This window comes from Cylas formicarius, unplaced genomic scaffold, assembly GCF_029955315.1.
Source record: "Cylas formicarius isolate icCylForm1 unplaced genomic scaffold, icCylForm1.1 PGA_scaffold_3__17_contigs__length_32017465, whole genome shotgun sequence".
Taxonomy (NCBI): domain Eukaryota; kingdom Metazoa; phylum Arthropoda; class Insecta; order Coleoptera; family Brentidae; genus Cylas; species Cylas formicarius.
Window position 1 is genome coordinate 18,541,627 of NW_026844326.1, and position 24,613 is coordinate 18,566,239.

Here is a 24,613-nt window from a genome sequence, read left to right on the forward strand (position 1 = left end):
TAAGAATTGCGGATAATTTTGAATTTTTCCTAAAATTTGATAGCATAAAATTACTCTCAATCGCTCATCACCCTCATACAGTACTTGAACCTTTTGAACATGAAAGGGCCGAAGATCGTTTACATACAAAACTTCCCAAACTGTAGAGCAAGCAGTTCTTTCCTGAGCAGCAAGTGCAAGCACATTTTGAAGTGTTCTCTGTTCTCGTGCAGTGGTTCTTTTATACCTTGATCTCCCTTTATTAAATAAAACAAAAATTATAAAAATATAATATTGTTAATGATTTATCCTATAGAAATAAAAAAATATATCTGTATACAAGTATACAACGTTGAAGCATTTTTTTTAGTGCCTTAGCATCGGGAATGACCTGCTTTTGTATCATTCCATTTATATCAATTTCCCAACAATATGACCTACTTTTGGCGTCACTTCCTGTCAGTGGTTAGTACATCTGGCCGCATCTGGTTAAATGAGAGATGACCAAGTTTCAAGCGGTGCCGAAATTGCAAGCTAAACTTACTTTATTAAATTTTATTTAATTTAATAGCTCGCAATAGTTTTGGTGACTTACAAAGTTTGAAAATTAGAGATTGCTGGAGAAAAACCGAGTTTGTTGTTTGTTGAAAATATTTGGTAACATGTATTTTACTTTAATCGTAATTTGTCAACAAGGTCGATACTTTATAGTTAATAATCACCATCGTAAATTGCATATCAAGGTCTGTGCTTGGTATTGTTTCTATATTTTTCCTCGATAAGGACAATCGTTATTTAAAAATCGGCGTTCATACCAAAAATTTTCAAAAGTGTCAGCCATTCCCACATCGATTACTTCAAACATTTGAAAATAGCATAAGATTGGGGTTATTTGACTAAATTTTTTGAGAAATTTAATGGTGCATTTCATAATTAGATATTTTCACGACTTTGGAAGTTATATTGTGATTTCAAGATCAATAGATTTTTGAGGGTGGACTGTGTCTCGACAGGCTACCGGGTGTGAACCTTATATATGACGTATTTTTCTACAATTGAGAAAAGATTTTTTAATTTAATTTCTGTTATGAAAGCCAAAAGCTGTTGCGCTGTTGTTGTTAACAGGTCTGAAGGTATGTTAAAGTTACAGCTCGAAAACGGTAAAAACATAAGAAATCTAAATAAAGAAGCCGTTTTTAAGTTTTTAAACGTAGTCGAATAAGACAAATATCAGAAATGCATATTTTTAAAGGTTTTCAAGATAAAACAAAACAAATATTTCTTACTATTTTCTGACAATACTCAAGGTGTGGTATACAATTATTTTTATAGAGGACAAAATTATTCCTTCAACAGCGACAATAAAATCTGTAATATCCGTGCACGTTACTGAGTATAGGTTGCAAATTGGTTTGCCAGATAAGTAGGTACATTTTTTTTTCGGAAGCTATCAATTTTAAATGTTAATAAAGTACATACATTAATAATTTTTTATTTTATTTATCAAATCTTCTAAACAAAAAGTGCTTTGCTCGTTGAAGAAAACACATTTTAACATTGTTAAGTTATTATATTTCAGAAAAAATGCACTTTTCTAAATGCATTCCAAAGTTTCGGACAGACTCGACAACAGAAAAAGTTCCATTCCAGAAATTTTAGTGAACGTCAACCACCTTGTATATTTTATTCTAAAATATTGTGTTAACGTATAATGTGGTTTGTCAGTTGAAACAAATAAATTTTGGCTATCTGATTGATAAACTATCATAGACATGACCTTAAAACATGATTTTTAAAATATTATTCATTAATATTGAATGTTTTGTGAAGTGAAGCAAAAATTAATCAGACGAAAAGCAACATATTATGTTAAAGTGTTCATCTCTTCATTTCCAATTAAATTTGAAATTAGAAAATAGGCAACTTAATAAACCAATTAGCCGACCGATGTAGGATTCTCGGTCGGTGTATCCAAGTCAACAGTGCAAGTGAACTACTACCTCCTAGATGGCGCGGCGTCACTACTCTCACCACTTTTTCAACCAACCCGACATTTGAGTTGTTTTAATGTCAATTAATCTAAACTAAAGAACAAAAAATTAAACTCTGCTGCATGATAAAATGTTGAAATCGCATTTGCAATTGAAAGTTGTTGTGTGTTGTTGTTTGTTTGGACATGTTAACAAAGTAAATTTCAGAAAATCTAAAGCAACTGCTTGAGTTAGTTGATAGCGCTAAAGATTTTGATTTGGTTCATTTGTTTTTATGAATCTGCTATAATTGTTGTCAGTATTGTTGTCATTTATAGACCAAATTTTTTGAATTAATTATTTATTTTGAAATAATTAGCGCTTCAATATTTAAAATAATGCACGGTGTTTATTTTTTTTCAAAAAATTAATTTTCAATTGTAAGGAAATAATATTAGGGTAGGCAAAAAACTGTCCTTATTTAATACAAATTTTGGTAAAACTTTGATGGATCCAATTAACAGGACTTATTTGGACGGCTGTACCTTGACATGGTCATAGAAATTTTACCTATAAACAATACAATCCCTGATTTTGCTTACTTGGTTATTCTGTATTTAAATTATTAAATTAAATTCCGCCGTGCAATTAGCAAATACATACCAACTATTTAAGCACAAACTAACCAAAACTAAACGAAACTAAATGTTTGTCGGGTAGTTTTTGAAGCCGTTATTGTTTTTCGCAGTTTTCTTATTTTTTTCTCAATTCTTAAAGAGTAAGTTTGAAGGACATTCAACTGATACATTTCCAAGATTGGATACATAATATTTTTAAAAAAATTAGACCAATAATTGGAATCGAGCATACGCACGAACAAACAGCAACCGAAAATTGCTCGAATATGAAATATCCGGGTACTACTGCCCGGTGCAACGACTCCGGCAAAATTATGCAGCAGCCCGTTTGGTCTGGACCCCGGTATCTGCAGATCTGTATCTACGGTACTCGCTTTTCAGTCTCGGACGATTACCCGTTGCTGTAGGTTGACTTTATTGACCGCATCGATGTGGTAGTACCGCGTGGGTAATACCGCGATCACTTTTCGCGAAAGTGAGAGTAGTGTGTTGTCGATCTTTAATTAAAAAATATTATTTGCTTTTCACGTTACGTGATAATATGTGATAACGAAGTGATGTTCTGACGTTTTTAAAAATTTACTGGGAGAATTCATTTTTGGTTGGGGGTAGGTTCGGGTGAATTTGTGAGACAGAGAAAAATGCAGATCACTATTTGAGAACGAGTGTCGATGAGTTATAGCAATTTTTTTATTTAATTCTGCGGAAAATATTTCAATCTTTACTTGAGAAAAAATTTCAACAAACAATTTCTCTCGTTCATCAATTCCGAAGACTTCGGCGGCAGTAATTACGTATAGATAATATTGAAAAGTTTTCATGGACGAGTTACAAAGCAGTTCAGCTTGCATTATTGCCACATCATATGATCTCATGTGACTCTATATAGATGCTGCCCTAGGCAGTTTTCCAGGGGCCACAGAATACTGCCAACAACAAGCCAAAATTTAAAAAACGCAAGCAAGATATTAGAGAAGTTTGCTATTACTTACGAAAATTTTGTTTTCATGAGAGAGGCTTTTATGGAACTTTTGAGATGAGGTGAGATGAAGGGTTGCTATTAAAGAGGGAGAGAGTGGAGTTTCCATCTTAATTATCAATGAATTTCAAAAGAAGGAGAGGTGTCAGAAGTTTTTTCTACCACGTGTACTTTTAATGTCTGTACTAATGGGATAGTCCATTGCATTTTTACTACTAACTATTTTATTTTGTGAATCACTTCATAACTACATCATATTGACAAAAACTTTATAACCGCTCTGCTCTGCTCTTAATGCAAAAGTGTAAACCAACCTAAATTTTGAAGCTTCGGGACTTTTGAAGTTTGCCTAAGGCGGCAAAAACTCTAGGTGACCCTGATAGTGCTAGCGCATAGAATCACGTGATGTGCCAATAATGCTTAAGAGGCACGTCGTGCTTTTCACACTCTCGATCGTCCCACAAATCGTAGGTTTCCTATATTTCAGAACTAAGAAATCCTTAATTAATTGTATTGACGATTAAAGCTCTCCATACGGGATTAAGTTTCTGTGAAATAGTGTCGGGGTAAAAATGTTGAAATGGTGCTTCAAAGTGGTTCCATAACGGTAGCAAGCCGTCGGCCGATCCGACATCTATCTTTGGATGGTTCAGAACCGCCCCAAGTTCCAGCAAGAGGGAAGTTTTTGACTGCCAAAGCTGCGTTAAGGTACGTAGTGGCAGACACCAAAAGTAATTGAAATATTGTGTAATTTCTAATGAGAAACCTCTTGGGCACTCCATTCTACAAAATACGACATATAAACAGAATTGTCACGTATTATTAGATTTTTGTTTCTGAAACTCATTTTAAATCATTACAATTTTATGTTAGGTTAGTTAAGTTAATTTGATCAGCACGACAACTGTATCTATTCTAAATTGTTTACGAATATGTATAGTAATAGATATTGTACCAAAACTAAAATGGTTCAATTCTATTGGTGAATATAGTGAAAATTAAATATGAAATGTTCTTATGCGGATTAATTGGTCTGATTGAATTGATATAGTATATTTATATTTGTAGATACTTTATAAATTTAAAACGAAATATATCTCATTCACCTTACGTTTAAAACAAATTTTTTGAACATTGTTTTAGAAACTGTATAGTTCCTATAATACTCAGATTTGCAGAATCGTAAAAATGATAATTAAAAAGTATTCCTATTTTTATGTTATATAATAACGACATGGTGACACGAATCTGATGTGGTAGACGGAACGAACAGTCATCGCTAATGTGTGCGATGTTGACAAATTCAGTGATGCGAAACCTACTTTTTTTTTCTAATTATATGCTCACTGTTTGTAATTGGAATTGCTTGCAAACTTGTCCTAGACATGTGGGAGTCTTTTCGCATGGCATATACGAGCTACCTACCTACTAACATCTCCGCCCCGAAAATTAACTTAATCTATGCCAAAATAAACATCACATTGTTTCTTTAAGTGAAGCAATTTTGAATGCATATTTGGAACTGTTCGGGTCGTTATTAATAGGTGGTAGTTATACTTACGCGTAATGTTCTTTTTTATAGTGAAATATTATGTAATAGTATATTATGAAGAAAGTTTGTTAATCGCCATTTTAACCGGGAGTTTGATTTGGCATGAGCGGAACAAGTGTTTAATAAACGATTGACTGCAAAGTGTTACATACTACGACTATTAGTTTTTAGGTACATTTTTGCGAAACAGAGTGAATACATTCACATATATCAAAATACCATCCGTGGTTAAAATCTGCGGAAAGCATTCGATTTCATCTGCGAAACGTTTCTTAATATATGTTGGTCAGTTTAGTAGAGCCCTTTTCCACATTCAAGAATATTCTATCTATTCTAAATTTCAGCGTATTGCATTGGCACTAATACGACGGTATCATTAGCAGATGGTGTTCACATGAGTCCGTTGCTAATAAACTGTACAAATTAGATTGTTCTTTAAACAGAAATCCCTGGGACACCCACATTTTTGGTTTTGGTAGTCATTTTTTCGCACCATTGCACCCGCTATAATTTTTTATGTTGATTACATGTTGGTAGGCATCTTATCAATGACTTGTAGCGTTTCTTTTGAATGTCACGTTGTTGGTCTCGACCCTATAATGCCCGCAACTCTGCTTTTTCCTCGTCCACTTCTTGTTTTAACCGTAAAATCAAGTCACTTGCTCGAACTGGTACACGAGCCACAAAACGTGTAATGAATGACTTAGCCCCGGGAAATTACAGCCGAAGAGACAAATAAAAAAATCGTAATCATTCCAACGCATGGCCTATTTGCGCTTGATGTTTTCAGTGTCGTATTTAGTATTTTGCGAGAGTTAATTATGTCGTTTTTTGCGAAGATGTTGTTAGCATGTCAAACGGACGCGTAAATAAGGATGGTTCCGTAACATTTTGACAGCTCGGACATATCAATTAACGCGATCATAATACGGGACGAATTACCATATCATATCGAGCGTCTACTGAATACATCGTATTCTATCAACGATAACTTTGTTTAATCGAATGTAACTTGGAACGCCTTCCCTACTCTTGCTTAGTTTTTATTAGCCGAAACTATGACATTATATTTAAAGGTGGATACTTTATTTTGTTTTATAAGCCCAAAGGCCAAACAACAGACTGTTCAATTACAGGATAGCGCAAAATTAAGTTAAGAAACTTAAGTAGATCCTTCCTAAGGTAATAGACAATAATTAAAGAAATGTTAAAAATTTTTGTATACGTGTCTTTTAAACAAATTTTGGCTTATTTTGAATAAGTCCGTAACTTCCTTGTTCATAAAAACACAATTATTAGATATACGAGTACATCTAGTAAGCAGAGAGTTTAAGAAATAGATCTGATTCTTTCTATAGAAAAAGTTATGCCCAAAAAGCAGGCAGTTAACGCAAAGACTTAACGAAGTCTATATTACCTATAGCCAAAGTAAATACACCAAAAGCTCCATCGGATTGGTTTGAGACCATATGAAAAATTACTTTGAAACAAATCAATTGATATTCATTGCCCAATCTGGATTTAGAAGTCCACATTCTTGTGAGTCGGCGTTGCAGTATGATTGTACGAATTGGAGGGAGAACATGAAGAGGAGTGAAATAGTGCCACCACTGTGGAACTTAAATAGAGAGGGGTATTCTCTTCAAAAAATTGACCAATCATGGTGTACAAGGTGATGCACCAGGCTGGACTATCAGTGTGATGGATTTCAGAAAATGAGAATTTGTGGTAGAGGCCTAGGTGTACCCTAGGGCAGTATTCTTGGGTCACGTTTATTTGTTTTATACACTAACGATCTTTTAAAGATTTAGAAGATTTTAAAGATCAATGGAAAATTTCAATTGGGGAATCACTTCCGAAAAATTGAAGCACGGCATCTTTTAAATATCTTTACGTTATGAGTATATTACGAGCTTTACCTAAAATATTTTGAAGATTTTTATATAACCAAATGTATATTTCATTGATAACTTAATTATACCAAAAACTTAATACGGTTTTCGAAAGAATTTTGGGATATCTATTGCCCTTAGGAATGTCACTGACGACATTCTGCATGCTTTTGATAAGAAGATGAACACTATCCTTATTCTATAATTTAGAAATCTAGATTTCTCCTGCGTCGTACTGCATTTTCAAAACCATAATTTTTAATTTAGATTTTCATATCAAGTTCCTTTGAATAATCTAACAGAATAATGATTTTTTATTAAATAAATCGTTATTCTGTTAGATTATTCAAAGGCATTTTATATGAAAATATAAATTAAAAATTATGGTTTGGAAAATGCAGCTTTCCTTTTTAAAAGTTACTATTTAGACAATAGGTTTCTTGGATTCCACAAGGTTCTATCTTAGGACCCTTCTCGTTTATACGTCGGATATTCTCAAGACACTGCGATACTGTAACATACACGCATTCGGTGATGATGCTCAAATTTATTTTTCTTTTGATGCGATTATTAACTTTTAATTATTAATGAGGACAAATACTAAGTGATTTTTGTAAAAAACACAATTTGAAACTTTTTGGAAGCAAGAATAAAGTGAATTTTATTAAAAGCAATGTTGAAATATCTGTAGGCAATGAGACAGAAAACTTGGGAATAGTAATCGATCAGAATTTCAGGTTTAAGCAAAAATGCTTTACAGCAACCGACATATTTTAAATTTCAAACTAAGGAGAACTTTGCGTGAAACTTTAGTATTGTCACATTTTAATTACATGTTTACGGGTTCTGTCTCTATGTGGACAGCAAAATTAGAATACAAAGACTCCAAAATTTTTGTATACATTAGGTTTAAGAAAGTGCGATCATGAGCGTAAATCCAAACAACATATTAAGTGTGGAATCTATATAAGTTGTAGATCAAATTAGACACTTTTAAAGGGAAATTTTCCTCACTAAAATATATAGACGAAAATAGATGTCAGTGCCTGGAGCTCAATTTTCATGAACAATATTTGGGTGGACATTTGTTACCGATACAGTTATATAATTTTTGTGGTATGGAAAAAATTTTGACCAACATGTACATGCGGCCGTAACCTAGAAAATAATGCATTCCGTTAGTTTTTTCAAAGAAACTTCCACAGGCTACTGTAATAATTTTATGCAAAACTTCTGGATTCCTCCTGCATTGGTTTTTGCTGAGTCGAACTTGCTGACGTTTCGCCATTCATCCTGTTCGCTTCTTCACAGCTTTGAGAGGGGCATAAATACCGTCTCAGATGACTGATTCCCATATTGGTGACAGGTAAAGACCTGGAGTCGCGGTTAGGATTGTTTGATTTCTATAGACTCTCGGATGTTTCGTTGGTAGAAGATTTGATTACATTCAAGAATTTTAGTTTTATCGAATAAAATTTTATGACCGGTTTCGTGATTGTGTTCGGCACCTGCTGATGAGTTTATTTGTCTTAGTCGTAAGGCTCTTTCGTGTTCTTTGAGCCTAGTTGATATTTTTCGTCCGGTCTCCCCAATGTATTCTTTGCCGCATATTCCTGGAAAGCTGTAAACTCCTGGCATCTCAAATGGAATTTTGTCTTTGTCGGATCGGAGATGTTGAGAAATTTTTGGACAAGTGGTAAATTGGGTTTTGACGTTGTACTTCTTTAGAACTTTTGATATGTGGTCAGTGATGTTCTGAATGTAAGGAAGGACTACTGTGGCAAGTGTAGGGTTGCTTTCGGCCTCATGGCTACTGACGGATCTTATCGTCAAGATCGTACGTCATCTACGGATCGCAACCTTCAATCTGTTATTCAGGCTCTATCAGACTCCGTGAAAAAATCTGTGACCCGCCATGACTCTAAAATTCCTCGTTTCTACGGACTCCCAAGGATCCACAAACCAGGATTGTCAGCAGCAACATTCTCCAACATATTCTCTAGCAAAATATCTAGCTTCCTTATTAAAACGCCTTACAGGGAAAACTGATAGTTTCGTACTTAATTCCTTTCACTTCATTGAACAATTAAAAAGCATTACATTAGATACATAAGATATTCTAGTTAGTTTCGACGTAAAATTTCATTTCATCATTGAAGTTCCTATTCCTGAAACTCGCAACATCATTTTAGATGTATTAAAATCCGAGAATCTGGAACCAAACCTTCTCACCTTAATCGAAAAATGCTTATTTGGAACATATTGTACTTATAACGGTGAAATTTTTGAACCAACGTCGGGAACAGCTATGTGTTCTCCACTATCACCAGTCATCGCGAATATATTTATGGAAGCCTTTGAGAAGGAAGCTCTCGGCACCTTTCATCTAACACCAAAATTATGGAAACGCTACGTCGATAATACTTTTATTTGGCCTCATGGTCAAGAAACCCTAGTAGATTTTCTTAGACGTTTAAACTCTATACACCTTAATATACGTTTTACCATTGAATTGGAAACTAATGATAACCTTCCATTTTTAGATATTCTTATCAATAGAAAATCAGAATTAAAACACTTTACGTCTGCTCTTCCCTTTAATAATTTCCACATTAAAGATAAAATACACTTCACACTTCACCAAAAAAAAATCTGTTAGAACAATTTGAACCAACATCCGGAGAGAAAAACTTTTAAGATGTTTAGCCGCTCGTTTAGGCCCGTAGACCTCAAGAAATTACAAGAAATATTTGTTTTAGAAGTCCCTCAAGTAATACTTCAATGTCAACCCCCATGTTAAATATAGTAGCACGACTTTTAAGAACTAACGGTTGATGAACATAAAATAAAACACGCATAGATTTTTGTCAGTGAGGTTGGAGAGCGAGTAGATATTTTGACATTTTCAAAATTGAAATTTTGTAGTAAAAGCTGCCAGCAAATACCATTTCCTTTAGCTAAATGACTAGGCATCTTAGTTGTCTTTGAAATGTGTCAAGTTTTTTACGAAAAAAGCGCTCGTGTCATAAGCATATTAATAGGTGAAAATTTTATTTTTAATTAAGTATATCCCTATTTTGCAGTTCAGTTCATTGTCACAGCTATCTAGGGAGGAGTAAAAGATTCGTACTATCAAATTTACATTATTTGAAGAAGTAATGAATAATGTGAATTAAAATTGGTTACCTATCTCATGGTGATTATCATTGTGGCATGACACATTTAGTCAACGTATACGTCAGTCAATCGGATGTGACCAAATTTAAGAGCATACCATTTGATGATCCCGACAGAGACGAGCGCATTCAGACTGCACAACCCTCAAACGAAGCAACAAGATATTGCCCAAATCAAGCATCTAAAATGCCCTATCATCAAGCTGATTAGAAACCAGATGGAATTAGCCGAAAGACAATTTTGCGAAGCGTACAGTAGATGCCAAAAGTAAAGTAAAGTGTTTTGAAAAAACGATATACGCTATCGAATTTTTAGGAAAAAGAGTTTAAGGTACCGATTATGGGAAAATAGATGGTCATTGCTTAAGTGGATTATGGTGCTGCTGATGATGGTTAGTCTTTTCGTATACGGAGCGCTGATTGGCGCTGGTCTTTGTGCTTGCAGCGTAGCCCGCCATAACTTGCCCTGCGCGAAGACATTGTCCTTTCTGCCGGGGTTTCAAATTGCTAGCAGACATTCGTATATTTATTAGTTTTACATATATACAGCAATATATTTTCAGTTATTCTAAGCAGCGGCAGGTAAAATATATTTTTTGAGAAGATTTTCCCATACCAGTAACAGTATAACTGCAACCCATTACGAGCTTCAATAAATAATAACCCAATATAACCCGCGAAGCGTAAAGCAACAACAATAAGTGTAATAATTTTCGAACTCTTGACAAACGTTTTAAAAACGCTCCTCGCGCAGCACGTCCTAGAATACACTTGAATGTTTTCGCGCAAATTCCGATCAAATGAGGAGTGCATTTTGAATCCTACATAAGTGCATCGTAAATTGTTTCTTGGGGGAATTATGGGGCAATATTGTCTGCGATACGTTGGAAAGGGTGCATAAGCAATAGCCGATTATTGTTGCAAATTTTGAACGCAACCAAAACTGTAGGGAGATTTAAATATTTTTTTGGTTAACATTATTTTAAATAAGGTAAACTCAATATTTATGTAAAATACGTGGGCAGCGCCAAAATTTGCCTGCCTGAATACGAAAGAAACAAAGTAGGGTTACAATTAACTTCAATACACTTTTTTACTAACAACTCAATCCCTTTAAAAAAATATTCTTTTGGTTTGTCTGCAAAATGAACTAAAACAGCCGCTTTTAACTCAACTTCGTCCTTAAACCGACGTCCACGTAAGTCCTCTTTCAAATATCCAAACAAATAATATTCGCTGGGGGCCATATCTGGACTATAGGGAGGATGATCTATCTGTTGGAACCCACACTCTAAAACGGCAGCTTGTGGAACACCAGCAGTATGGACAGGTGCATTATCGTGCAAAAGACGAACGCCTCTGGTCAGTTTTCGTCGACGTTTTACACGTATGCAGTCTCCCAATTTTTGTAATAATGTTGCGTAATATTTACCATTGACAGTGGTATTAGTTTCTTTAAAATCTGTCAAAAGAATGCCTTCATAATCCGAAAAGGTCGTGGCCATCACCTTTTTTGTTGACTGGCAGAGTCTGAATTTTCTTGGAGGTACTTCACCCTTACGACGCCACTCCATTGATTCTTTTTTCGATAGAAGGTCATAATAGAGAACCACAGTTTCATCTCCCGTCACAATAGTTTCTCTCACAGGCTTCGGTTCCGACTCACAGAATTCCAAAAAAGAACTCATCTTGCATTAACCTTATGCATACCTAAATAATCATGCATTATTCGACGAACACTTGTATCAAAAAGCTTAGTAATTTCTGAGATTTCCTTTTGACCTTTAAGCGTCGATCATTCAGCCTCTTCTTCTTCACTCACCTCTTCAACAATTGCAACAATATCTTCCGTTATGACCTCCACTGATGGACCAGTTCTTGAATCATCTTCAAGGAACTCCTGCCCCATTCGAAAACGTTTTGCCCATTCTTTCACTACAGAATACGAAGGAGAACTTTGGCCGTACACACCACCTTTCTTTAATAATTTTAGGTGCAAACCCTTCTTTTGTCAAAAACTTTATGATTGCTCTATACTCAATTTGCGTTATTTGCGACATTTTTTCGAACACGTCTTGTTTAAAATGCTGTCAATAAAAAACTATTTGACGCAAGACTTCAATTTTTTTTCGCAGCCTACTAAGATGTATATTTAAAAGAAGACAAAGTTTTATCGTAATACTAGAGCTGCATCTATGTTAGGCCGGGAAATTTTGGCGCTAACCTCGTATTTACCAAAGCAATCGAAGAATAGTTGAGGGAACTAGCTAAGAACATGAAAAATTCACTTAACAGCAAATTACTTGCATATTAAAACAATGTAAACTGCTTAATAAGCAGTAGTTTTTTCATTAATAGTTAGAAATTATAAAAGTTTTCATTACTAAAAAGTTAAAATAATAAATTTTCCTTCCAGAAATTTTTGCGTAAGCATCGGTATAGCTTTTTAAGTCAGTGTGATGATTGGCCCATGGAAAAGGAAATTAATAAATACTTTTTTCGGCATTATGAATGATTTAAAAACTCTCCTGATAGAGGAGGTAGATAACAGATAATTAAATACTCTTATATCAATTTGACTATCATTATCATTATTTCTACATAGGATTGACAGTGTACAGAGTAAAGCTATTCCGCAAAGGGATCTGCGAAATCAAGAATACTATGACACTGTTTAAACTATAATAAACATTTAATTTATATCAAAAACAGGAACAAATTCAAATGTTATAATGGTTATTATATATGGGTAATACCTACACAACAATTCGATAGAAATAAATTTAAAAATAATAATTCAACAATATAAATTTTACATTGACTAATAATTAAATAATTAAATGTGTCCAAGTATTTTTTGCACCTGGTACAAAAATTAAAATTTTCAAGCGTTTGGAACCATTCCTGAAATTGAAATATGAGAATGGTTTGCTTGGTGACAATATCTATTTTTTTTTTTATTGACTTATTACCTCATTAATTTCAATTTCTCAGATATACGGATGAAAAACACCAGTTTTCTTCAATGACTGCAGAAAACCTGTTAAAGTTAACGGCTTCATAATAATTGGGTTCTCTGGCGCTTTTAAGTTATAATCTCGTAAACATACTCGCTTATTAGGCACTTTTGTCACGCCATAAAACTAATTAACAAGTTCTTCGAGTCTCAAATAATAGTCGGTTAGGCTCATTGACAATACTTATTAGCTCATTTCCATGCTGAGTGTCGACCTCGTGTGCCCACAGATTATCTCTCCGACGACAAATGTTTGAAGCGCCGAATTCTATTTAATGACTTAATATCGTTGCAAGGCAGAATTTGATTTACTCTGAGAATTTATTATTACATAAACAATGAAATATAATATCCATTGGCAGACAGCGTATCAAAATAAAGTTTTGATTTTTTTCAGGATAGAAGTCTTTTTTATTTAATATTAGCTTGGTTTTAATATGCTTGGTATTTTTAATTTATTACAAATAATTATCAATTCAAGCGTTATCCTATTCTTTTTTACAATTACTTCGCATCAAAAGCGCTTTAGTTTAAGCTTAGACTTAAATCGTGTAATTGTGACAAGTATTTACATTTTGGACATGAAGAAGCTGTTGTGTCATTTTTGCCTCTGAGTCACATGGGTTTCCCGCCTTTCTTTCTTTCTCGCGAATATCTTCCATATTTAATTAGACATCTAATTACAAGTTAATTATTATGAACAGGTGAATAATCTAAAATAAAGCTAAGCCTTTAAATTTATGAATTGGTGATACTGTGAGTGACGTTGGATGTGACCGTCAGAACGGACAAACGTCAAAATACAATAGCCAAAATCCCGTGACTAAACTGCCGGAAATGTTTCAGATTAATTTGTTCCTAATTCAATAGAGGTTTTTTAATATAATAAAATTTAATATGACTGATTCTTCTTCAGTTCAGTACATCTCTAGTTAAAAACCCCCTTTTAATGTTTAAAACCTTAATTCATTATAAGTTTGAAACATAATAGGTTAATTAATAATAGAGTTGTTGATTGAATAAATAAAACTTGGTTTAATTACATATAGTCGGAATTATACCTATTTGTAATGATGTCATGCTGGTTGCCAAAAACGATTTCCAGGTTGCTAATTGACAGTGACATTTTATTTATACGGTATTACCTTGATAATATGATAGCAACATTCAGTGCGTAGAGTTTTAATTTCATTTTTATGGGTATATTTGAAATTATCAGCTTTGATTGTTCATTATATCGATTGTATCTTTTTCTTGGTATTATTTATAACATTGTTGTTGACAAACCAATATTTTTGACATAGCATAACCTTAAATATAACCATCCGACATCTATTTTTTTAAACTTTGTTTGGAGTAGATTATTAAACATAGACAAACAAAGGTCATTAGAAATGGTTATAACTCTGACCTTAATTATGGGTTTGAGTTTTAAGAATATTCTGGTACTATTTCATCTATTCTTATACTATTGTATTAAATTGCATTAAATTTAGTGTACTGGTAATTTTAACAGGAAAAACCTATTTTTGAACTAGATATATGTCAAGGTCTCGATTTTTGAGAAACATTTAACGGTTAAAACCGCATGGTGATATCTTCACTACCAATCGAGATATAAGCCGTTTTTGAATTTTCGTACATTTTGAAAATTGCCAACAATTTTTTTATTTACGAAAATTTTCGATTAGAATAAAAACATTATTAGGGCATTTTTTAAAGGCAAATGGAAAATGGAAATTGGATTAAATAGTCCTACCGCATTATAATAAACAATAAGTTGGGTGCGCATACTTAGTTATTTTACAGTTCTCTATTTTCTCATAAATGAATACTCTTACTTTATATTACTTTATACTACTTTATATGGTAGTCATAGTTGGCTACGATCTTAAAAAAATAGGCGTGTCGAGCCCTTTTCAGCCATATAGATTTTTTGCTATCTGTGATGTAAAAAGGCACAAATATGGGGCGTTTTTTGTTTATATATTAATATGCCGTGCATAATATTTTCAAAAATAATAAATAATAAAAAATAAACTAATTTAATAAACACTAACTCAAGTGAAAAACAGGAAACCTAAGAAACATTTAATATTTTAATTTTCATTTTAGATATTATTTGAATATTTAATTTCAATATTTTTGATTATTTACAAGAAAAATTATAATTATTTTAACCTAATAAGCAAAACACAATAAATATTAAATATTATTTAAAATTAACCTTTTAAATTAATTATATTGAAATATTTTAACGTAAATGTTTAAATTGGGCGCCGCCCTCTTCAATACACTAAACGCACCTTTGTCAACTGTATAGGATTTATGAACCAAACGCTTCTCGACTGGCTTCGTCTAACTGTGCTTTGGTTTGGAAAATTCTGTCTTTTAATATAAGACCTTTTAATCCAACCCCATAAAAAGGAATCTAAAATCCAACGTTGTCCAAACTCTTCATTTAAAAGTTCACTGACAATCCGTGGGTAACCCTCTTGCTGATAATAAATACTCTTTCCAAGAATTAATTGCAAGTCTTCCAAAATTTTTATAAATAAAAAAGCTATGGGCAATTTTCAAAAGGGCCAGTTTCACAAAAACTAACCAAAACTAACCAAAACTAACACTGCATCGGTTATTATAATAATTATTTTTGACAGGGTAATTAATAGTAAAATTTGGCGCCAACGCAAAAGTATACTGTTGTGCAACCAATGTCTACATATTACATTTTATTACGTACTGTCGCGGATTCGCCACTGAAATGTTGAGATTTTGTTCTCGCCGCAACGGTGAATATATAGCGTATCAGGAAACTGGAACACTTTAGTTTTCATTTAAAATTTGCCCGGTGAAATTAACGGCGATGTATAATATCACGTTTGGTTTTATTGTATGTGAAATTGGATTAAATTGTCCTACCGCATTATCATAAACAATAAGTTGTGTGCGCAAAATTATTGCCAATATACGCTAAGGCATTAATTACATATTACGCTGCTTGCGCGTTTCTGTAGATTACCATAAATCATTACCAAATCGTAGGTCGGAGGTACGAGCGTAACATATTACTCCGTTCTCGATCCCTGCTACTATATTAAATTTATAAAGTTTATAGTGATAAACTTTGATAAGTTCACCTGAGAATGTAATTACTGTTAGGTTAAGCTATGAGAGATAATCGGAGATAACAAGTGATACTAATAATTGCTTCATAATGAACATACATCAAACAATGAAAGATAACAATTAAAAACTATATAGTTCAAGAACCTATAAGAAAATAACATGAATAAATTATGGAACCATCAACTAAATCTATAAACCACGCACCAAAATAGACCTATGAAGAAACCATTCGACACAGAAATCAAAAAAGAACATGTAGGGGCATAATTATCAATCTGAAAGTATCAGTATCTAATGTCTTCTTTAATAAAACGAATAAAAACTCTTCTGTATACAATCACCGCGCACAACCGCATTGAAACGAGATAAATCATTACTTTCAAATGCAATACTATCCAGCTATTCACCTTCATAAACTTATATGCAAACTATACAGCGTACTATTTTTTTTTTCGTCGAAGTAAAAGTAGTCACTCTGTCTGTCGGTCTATTAATTACTATTAAACGTTGCATACACTGCAATCAAGATCATTTGAACAAATTAAAATGTAGTTTCATAACCGATTGTTGCGAAAAAAAAAAACAATATCTATACAGCGTGGATTTGTAGACTTATAGTTAGGAATGATTTTTATTGTGTAAATGTGGGCAATACTTTATCGTACCTACGGTGTCTGCACGGGTATTGGATAATAGTGGGTAATAATGGGTCTTGGAGGAGTAATGCGGAGGCAATTTTAGATTTTTCTAAAATTGAAACTAGCCGAAATTTTACTGACCCATTGTAGAATAATTTTGTTACGAAATTGTCCTTTCCGACATCAAATTTGTTATTTTAAATCAACACCCTATATATACATCAACATTTTTGGAATCTTTGGTTAAAATAAGGGTCACTTTCCAAAGAAATTCCCATTCGAATTTTGCATAGTTTAGGCAGAAGTTGAGGTTATGTGTTTTTTTTTTCATATTTTGATTGCTCCATATAAAATTGTGTTGTGAGGCTACTGATCCAGGTATGGCAACTAAAATTTAACCACAGACTAAAGATATGATGCACTACTCAATCAGTTGAGATGCTCCTCACCCTATGCAGGTTGTCCTAATAAGCCGTTTTGGTTAGTTTAGAGCGCACTATATTTTTATTCAGATATTAATTCTAGGACAAAAAACAAGGTAAGTTTGTAATTTATCTTATATTTAAATTTTAGTTACTTTTTGAGATATTCGAGGTTTAAGGTAACACCCGTATAAATTGTTGGCTATAGGTATAGGTATATAGGTATTTTTTAAATAGCAAAGACACTATACTACTTCTTTTAAAGATATAATACTCCAGACGAAAAAAAACCTATTGCTAACAATACATTAATACGTGGAGATTTTGTGAAAAATCGAATCTATACTACATACTTTAACAGATTTAATAAAATTTCAGAATTCATATTTAAAGAAACATTTAATATTTCATTATCTAGCTTGATTTAAAATACCCAATAACAAAAATAAATAATTAAAGTTTATAGGTTAACCAAAAAATTATAACTTATTTAAAATACAAATAAAATATATACTAACAAAAAACTTGACAACTATGAACTTTTTAACTAGAAATGTGGTGGAAAACAATAAAAACAAACAGAAATGTCAAAGTTTGTTTATATCTTAATGCGTCAAAAAAAAAAGATTGCGATGTCATACTCAACTACATTTTTAAATATTTTGATATTTCTTTATTGTTTTGATGGGAGATGAAACAAGCATTTTAAGAGGAATATTTTTAATACTAAACTTTTTATGGAACGAACACTTTTTAGTTTATAACCATTTATAACCGTTGGGTGTCTATTCTGCTCACTAAACTCTTTTTCTCTTAGTGTCATATATTTTCGTTTTAGTTCATTAATTTTCAAACCCGTTTCTTTAGCTGACTTTTTTATCCGCTTTATCGCATCAACCAGATTCTCCCTTGTTCTTTGGATAATTAAGGTACCTGTACTATTCCAAACCACTGTTGATGATCGCCTTGTCTAAATCCAGTCATTATCCGGAACTTTTCTGATGTTTTTCCTTCCTTCATTTTTTGAAAATTAACATTTTTATTTGATACTCCCAATTTGTGGTCCAGGCTAGTATTTAAAATTTGTTTTAGACTGAATGATATAAAATATTAAAAACGGTACACGACATTGGGATTTTCTACTTTTCTAATTTTCTAAAAATTTACTCGGAGATGAGGGCTCTATCGAAGATAAGAGCCAACAATAAGTAAATGATAATTCTCGATGGGGAAGAGTTTTCATTCGAATGAAATAATGGCAACCAATTTGAACATGAGATCCTTTCTATTGTCATTACTACAGTACTCAGTATCTACTCTGCAAAGTTGTAACTTTTTTTGGGAAATCGACGATAACATTCGGACTTTATGGAAATTGATTTTGTTGCGCATTCAATGCAAATTATAAAACCACTTGTGATAGGGTGTAAACCAAGCGTGTTGCAAAATAATGACAGCTCGCTATACAAGAAAATTAAACGTTTACAGCAACATTAACGAAACGGGTAAACGTATTTCAAATCAAATAAGAAACGTTCGAAATTTTTAAATCAAGTTTCGATAAACGTGACTTTTATTTTATGTACCTATTTACACTTGCATATTTAAATCGCTTCGCCTTCACGGTTACGTTCGTAACACCTGATTTCAGGTCAATAAAAGTGGGTATAAATACTGGCTAATTTGACTTGCAAAAAATAGGCAAATTAGTAAAGTGGTAGAAATATTACTAGTGATTTGGAAATAATTTTTTGGCTCATATAGGATGCTGATCCCTAACTAACCAAATCCCTTTGTTCGAGTGTTATTTCGGAAAACATTTTTGGGGCTTGGAGCAATTCGATTAGAATTCAGAACGTTTTGTGGAACATTTGAAACTAATTAATTCAATGCAAATATTTTCTTTTATTTTATAATTAATTGATAAACGGAGTGTAGCGTATGGACTGTATTTCGTTTTCGAAATTCAGTGGGATGAAAATTAAAATTTGATAGGTCGTGTTTTTACTATTAATTAATAGTAAACGATATTTGGTATACATTACAAGCGCTTTTTAAGAAAAGAAAAACTTAATTTTATGTATGTGATCAATTTCAATGCTATTTAGAATAACAGTAATGGAAATTTACTAGTAAAAATATTCTTTCAACTTAAAAAAGAACCCACCTAGTTTTTCAAAAAGTTTTCATTCTACGTACCATATAAATATTAGATAGATATTAGATGAATACTTTATATAACATGCATGCGTCTTAGGTGGTTTCTGAGATTTATGTATAGAAGGGAATAATGCTTTTCCGGACGTCTCCAAATTTCACACATATTTTGAAAAATGCTGCCGAAAAAAATCTACATCCAAACAGTAGAAGGAAAGTAAGATGTAGATATTCACGCATGCGCATATTGAATGTTTCTTCCTACTAATCTGTATACAGAAAATTTAAGGGCAGATTCAACATTAAAAAATATGAGAAATATCATATGAATATAAGTCCGCAGATGCTTGGTGTTGATGAATAGGTTTTTTTTTTGTTTTTTCCATCTTATTATAAACGAAAACTCGTTAAGATATTGAGAATTTTGGTACAACCCAAAGATTTACTAAAGTTATACATAGATATAGAAAATTGTTGCTTAAGACACTTACACCTGTGGCTTTCGTGACGACAAGTCTGTATGTTTTTAGAAAAAAATTGTATGCCACTGGTTTTGGCGAAAACTAGTGTAACCTTCTGCCAGCCTGTGATTAAAAAGTGTCCTTTGGACATTTTTGCTGTCATGCGCCATTTTAAAAATAATAAATTATATTATTAATCAGCACCATAAAGCCTTCCTGATTTTCATTTGTATTACATTATTTAACTTATATATTATAACTTATCTATTGATTTGATTTATTTATTTGCACTCTTTTTCAGGCTTCTTTTTCTTCTTTGACATTTTGCCCTAAGAGTTTCCCCTACTTTCAGGTCTCTATCGGTATCGCATATTTTTTGTCACATACTCCAGGAAATTTAAAAGCTTTTTATATCGAAAACGGTCGGCCAGTGACACAAATTTGTGCCAAAACTAGGGAGGTTTAATTGTTTTCGCTGAATTATGAAACTGATCCCAATATCCCAACGGGTTCCGGTGAGGTAGTTAGTTGGTAAAATATTTGCTGCATTTATTGTTTTTTGTGTCGCACCCTGTATGTTTCACGAATCCCATGCCCGTTACACGAGGCGGCTTCCTGGTCTTGGAGCAGCGCAGTTAATTCGCGAAGAAGCCGGATTTTTGCGGGCAATCAATCTACAAACTATCTTCCATTGGGTTTGTAGTAGGTACGTGCATTGCAGCGTATCCATTCATTACCGTGGATGGTACTTTGGTTCGGGCCAGAACGTGCAATTACCGTAACAAGTGTAGCGCGTCACTTCCGTGTCGCTAGAACGCGTCACGACGGCACTCTGCCAAACGATTATCACCACCGTCACCGGGGGATCGGGAAATTGCTTTCACAAAGTTGATGCCAAAAGCTGAAGGGAGCTTACATTTTACTTCAAATTTAATTTGAAATATTTCACGTACCTAACATTTAATTTTGTATCCAGCGTAATTTATTGGGTGTCTGAGCTGAAAATATTAGGATCTAACCTAAATCACTTCGCGGGAAGTATTGGTACTATGGGCTCTGCTAGATAATTTCCAAATTCTGCTACGCTGCGGAAATTGTAAGATATTTAAAGTTAAACGTTAAGCTTCACTTTAATAAGAAATTAATTTATTAACTAAAAAATATTGTTAACAACCAGGCCTAATGTTACCTATAGCAGTTCTTCCAAAAGAACCAAATTCTTACACTTTAACGAAATAGCAATTTTAACAATATTAAAAAACATTTTCGGGAATTATTATTTATTTAACTTTAATAAACTCAAAATGTTTCTTTTTTTTTCAATTTTTTTCTATTTGGTCAACGATATTTTCGATATTGTAATTGATAATTTGCTGTGTCTACTTTGTTTCTCAAAACATTGTTCTTCGACGCTTCCATTAGGAGGGAAACCACAGCGTGACGAAACAAAAATTGCCCTATGAAAATCCAGCTCAGAACTTCCCATTTTTAAGTTCAGTGGTGGGTGTTACGACAGATCCCTTTGGGGTAAAACGGTTTATTGCTGAACGAGTTTGAACTATATGTGCATCTGTCCGTTGAATTACGTTATTTAATATTTCAAACATAACGGATCGGGGTAGGTGTGTAGAAAATTTAGATTTCTCTATGATTTGGTTTTATTTACAAATAATTTAAAATACTTTAAAAAAATTGAGTCTATAATTTTAACTTATGAGGCAGGATAGGTACTGAAATTGGAAACATGGTTCGAAGCTTATCTAAATTCAATTTAAATACTTATAGTACAATTTTGAGTGTATATAAAATTGTTGTTAAAAAGTATCACAGTGGAACAATTTGCTGGCGCTAGAATATGCTTACACACTTACTTAACACTCCCCAACAGCATTGTTTTACGGCGTTCTTATCAATATAATTAAATATAATTAAATTTGTTTACAAAATATTTTTAAAAATTGAAAAAGTTATTCTATTATTTTATTTATTTCTTAATTTAATTTAGTTTAAGTAAGTTGACACCATTTTTGTACTCTAAAATTCTCACGAATTTGACGAAGTAGTTATAGTAGCAAAGAATATTAAGGTACAAAGGTTTTGAGATATTGTTTCCTTATTGTACTCACAATAAAAGTTTTTAAATACACTGGCAAACTCCACTGGCAGTAACTGCCTGAGCTTCACATATTCTTTGGTGCCTATAGCCACAAATCTTATGACGCAATCAGTAGATCAAAAATGTAGTAACTGATAATATGACAGTCAACGAAGCAGGTACCTAGCTTAGCTTAATATAATATTAATATATTTTTAATAAAAATCATATTGACGATAATTAAATCAGAATAGCCAGAAAACTGAAGAAAAATTTACAAACAATAATACAAATATAATATATAATTTTGCAGATATTCCTCTTGATGCTAGAAAGCAGGCCCTATAGTTTTGGCTTTCACTGCAAAGAGCGAAGGACGTTAATTTATATATTTTCTTTTTTGATAAACTTGTTTTTTCGATTCCTCTTTGATTTATTTGTCTATTAACACCCAAGGCTTAAAATAGCAGTACATAATTTAAATAAAAATAATAATAAATAATTTAAAATCGCCATAATAGCTGCACTTAGCATCGCATATTGCGAGCTTTAATATAGGTGGTTACGGATATGGCTATTAAATGTATGTTTACAAACTATGCCTGCCTCTAATAGTTTTTTTTCAGTAAAAAAAATTTTTGACAGGGTCCGTTGCTAATAATACAGCACACCTAAAATGTTAAGTTATAGTTCCGGCAAACTTTATGGCGGAGGGTAACTTCATCTTGAGTGAACCGCCGTTGCAAACCGCAACCCGTACATGCCCATATGCGACGGCATTGTTTTGGCAATATATCATGGAAACCGCATTGGTTTTAATGCGTTCAGACATAATGCAAAAGATTTTATTGCTGGGTCTACAATCGAAGAAATTCCAGTCGTTGATTTATACCGGAGACTGTGGGGAGCAATAAATACCGAACTATTTTCGCATGTGAGACATGAACGTTTGCGTACATAGTTTATGGACGTTTAATGTCTAAATAAGCGACTTGGGCTCGCGCAGGAATTAATTCTGGTGGTAGGTTTTTTGAAATGCTCAAATTTGAAGATATTTTGCTATTGATATGTCCAATTGTGGCATTTCAAGCCCCAAACTTAGATGAAAAGAGATTAGATGAAAATTATATAAAACATAAATTTTAGAAAGAAGTTTACCTTCCTGTCTCGGAGTATTTCGAAATTTAGCGCTATCGCTGCAGGTACTTTCGTTAAAATGAACAAAAATGGTTCATATAAATAAATACAAGTTATGGAGCTGCAAAAAGCTAATCATCAAAAGTTAATTAAATGCAAAATTTGGATAAAAGCAGTAAACTACTATAGTTTTGGTAATAGTTAAATTAAAAAGGAGTTAATATTGGAATATTACATTTTAATTACGTTTCTCTTTGGTTTGAATTTCATATGGTTTTCGCTATATTAATATAAAACTAACTGATTTAATGAACTGAAATCGAAATCGGATTTTTCTGAACACGAATATAGTTTACTCTACGGGGACCGATCAACAAATATTGAAACCCATGATGAGTATAAGGTGGGACCGATAATAACTTATTTTATTATATTATTTAACCCAGCAGGTTCGTACTGGAGGTTTACCTCCAGACCACATGGGCATCGTCTGATTATATGTACTTTCCTCAACTTTAACTTAACTTAAAACAAGTATTTATTCTTGGCGATATCGCACACGGGTATGTTCTTAACAATGTCTTTCAATTAATATATTAACCGAACTTATGATCCATTTTCTATTGTGCTTTTTTATTACATTTATTAAGGGTTGTTAACCATTTGGCCTTCATTTTGTTGATTAGCAAGTCTACTGTAAATTTGGTCGATGGATTAGTTCACCCTACAAAATTGTTCTTATCCAATCATGCTTCTTTCAAAATCAGAACTTACAAAAATAGGGTTTAAAATTAACTGAAAATTAATGTTCTAACTGCTAATTAAATACCGCTGCTTTAAGGTATTAGGGTACTATATACAATAGTATAATAAACAACTCTGCCGATTATTATACAAAATTTTGCTGTTTTGTACGTGTACCGTGCGATTCGAAAATGTCGTTACCAGTTTGCGATTCGGGGAACAGAGGGATTATTAAACCTGCCTCTCCTTGGGGAGTCAAGGATCATTTCACATATTAAATACTGCTGCCGAAACGAAGAGAAATATATCATCCATACAGCGTGAGGGGGGTGGTCCTAATATAGCTCTATTTAAGGTGATAAATTGCGGCTGTCGCTAACTCGAGCCCGATGAAAAGTTTTAGGAAATAATTTGCACGAAATTATGAGAACCGATTTATCTTCAAAGTCGACAAGGTGTTCTTGCTAATTAATTGCATTTGAAGGTTGAGCTTAGAACGTTAGTTAGTTACTAGATAGATAAACAGATACGCTTACACGATTTCAAGGCAGTAACAAAATTCGATATCCAAAATTTGAACCAGAACGGACAGGCGCCAAAAAAGTAGTTATTAAAATGATAGGAAATC

General features: G+C 32.8%; 2 protein-coding genes across 3 annotated transcripts in view; both read left to right on the plus strand.

Annotated features, from left to right (window-relative positions):
* LOC132699106 (rap1 GTPase-activating protein 1) overlaps positions 1-24,613 on the plus strand; it is a 373,626-nt gene that overhangs the window by 24,457 nt on the left and 324,556 nt on the right. Inside the window, exon 1 of one of the 2 annotated variants that reach the window (XM_060665597.1) lies at positions 4,120-4,274. The exons of the other annotated variant lie outside the window; for it this stretch is intronic. Within the exon in view, the coding sequence (XP_060521580.1) occupies positions 4,147-4,274 (128 nt within the window). The 5' untranslated portion in view covers positions 4,120-4,146. Of the gene's footprint in view, positions 1-4,119; positions 4,275-24,613 lie in introns of those variants that run through there. 2 annotated transcript variants of the gene reach the window in all.
* LOC132700019 (uncharacterized) lies at positions 10,132-10,838 on the plus strand. The gene is made up of 2 exons (XM_060667071.1): positions 10,132-10,454; positions 10,503-10,838. Exons 1-2 carry the CDS (start codon positions 10,291-10,293, stop codon positions 10,717-10,719), a joined length of 381 nt encoding a protein of 126 aa, XP_060523054.1. The 5' UTR covers positions 10,132-10,290; the 3' UTR covers positions 10,720-10,838.

What these genes read in the sequence shown, in the direction of transcription:
- LOC132700019 (XM_060667071.1), top strand. Translation starts at nt 10,291, where the DNA reads ATGATCCCGACAGAGACGAGCGCATTCAGACTGCACAACCCTCAAACG. An exon ending in GCGTACAGTAGATGCCAAAA is followed by an intron (nt 10,455 to 10,502) that starts GTAAAGTAAAGT and finishes TCGAATTTTTAG; the next exon opens with GAAAAAGAGTTTAAGGTACC.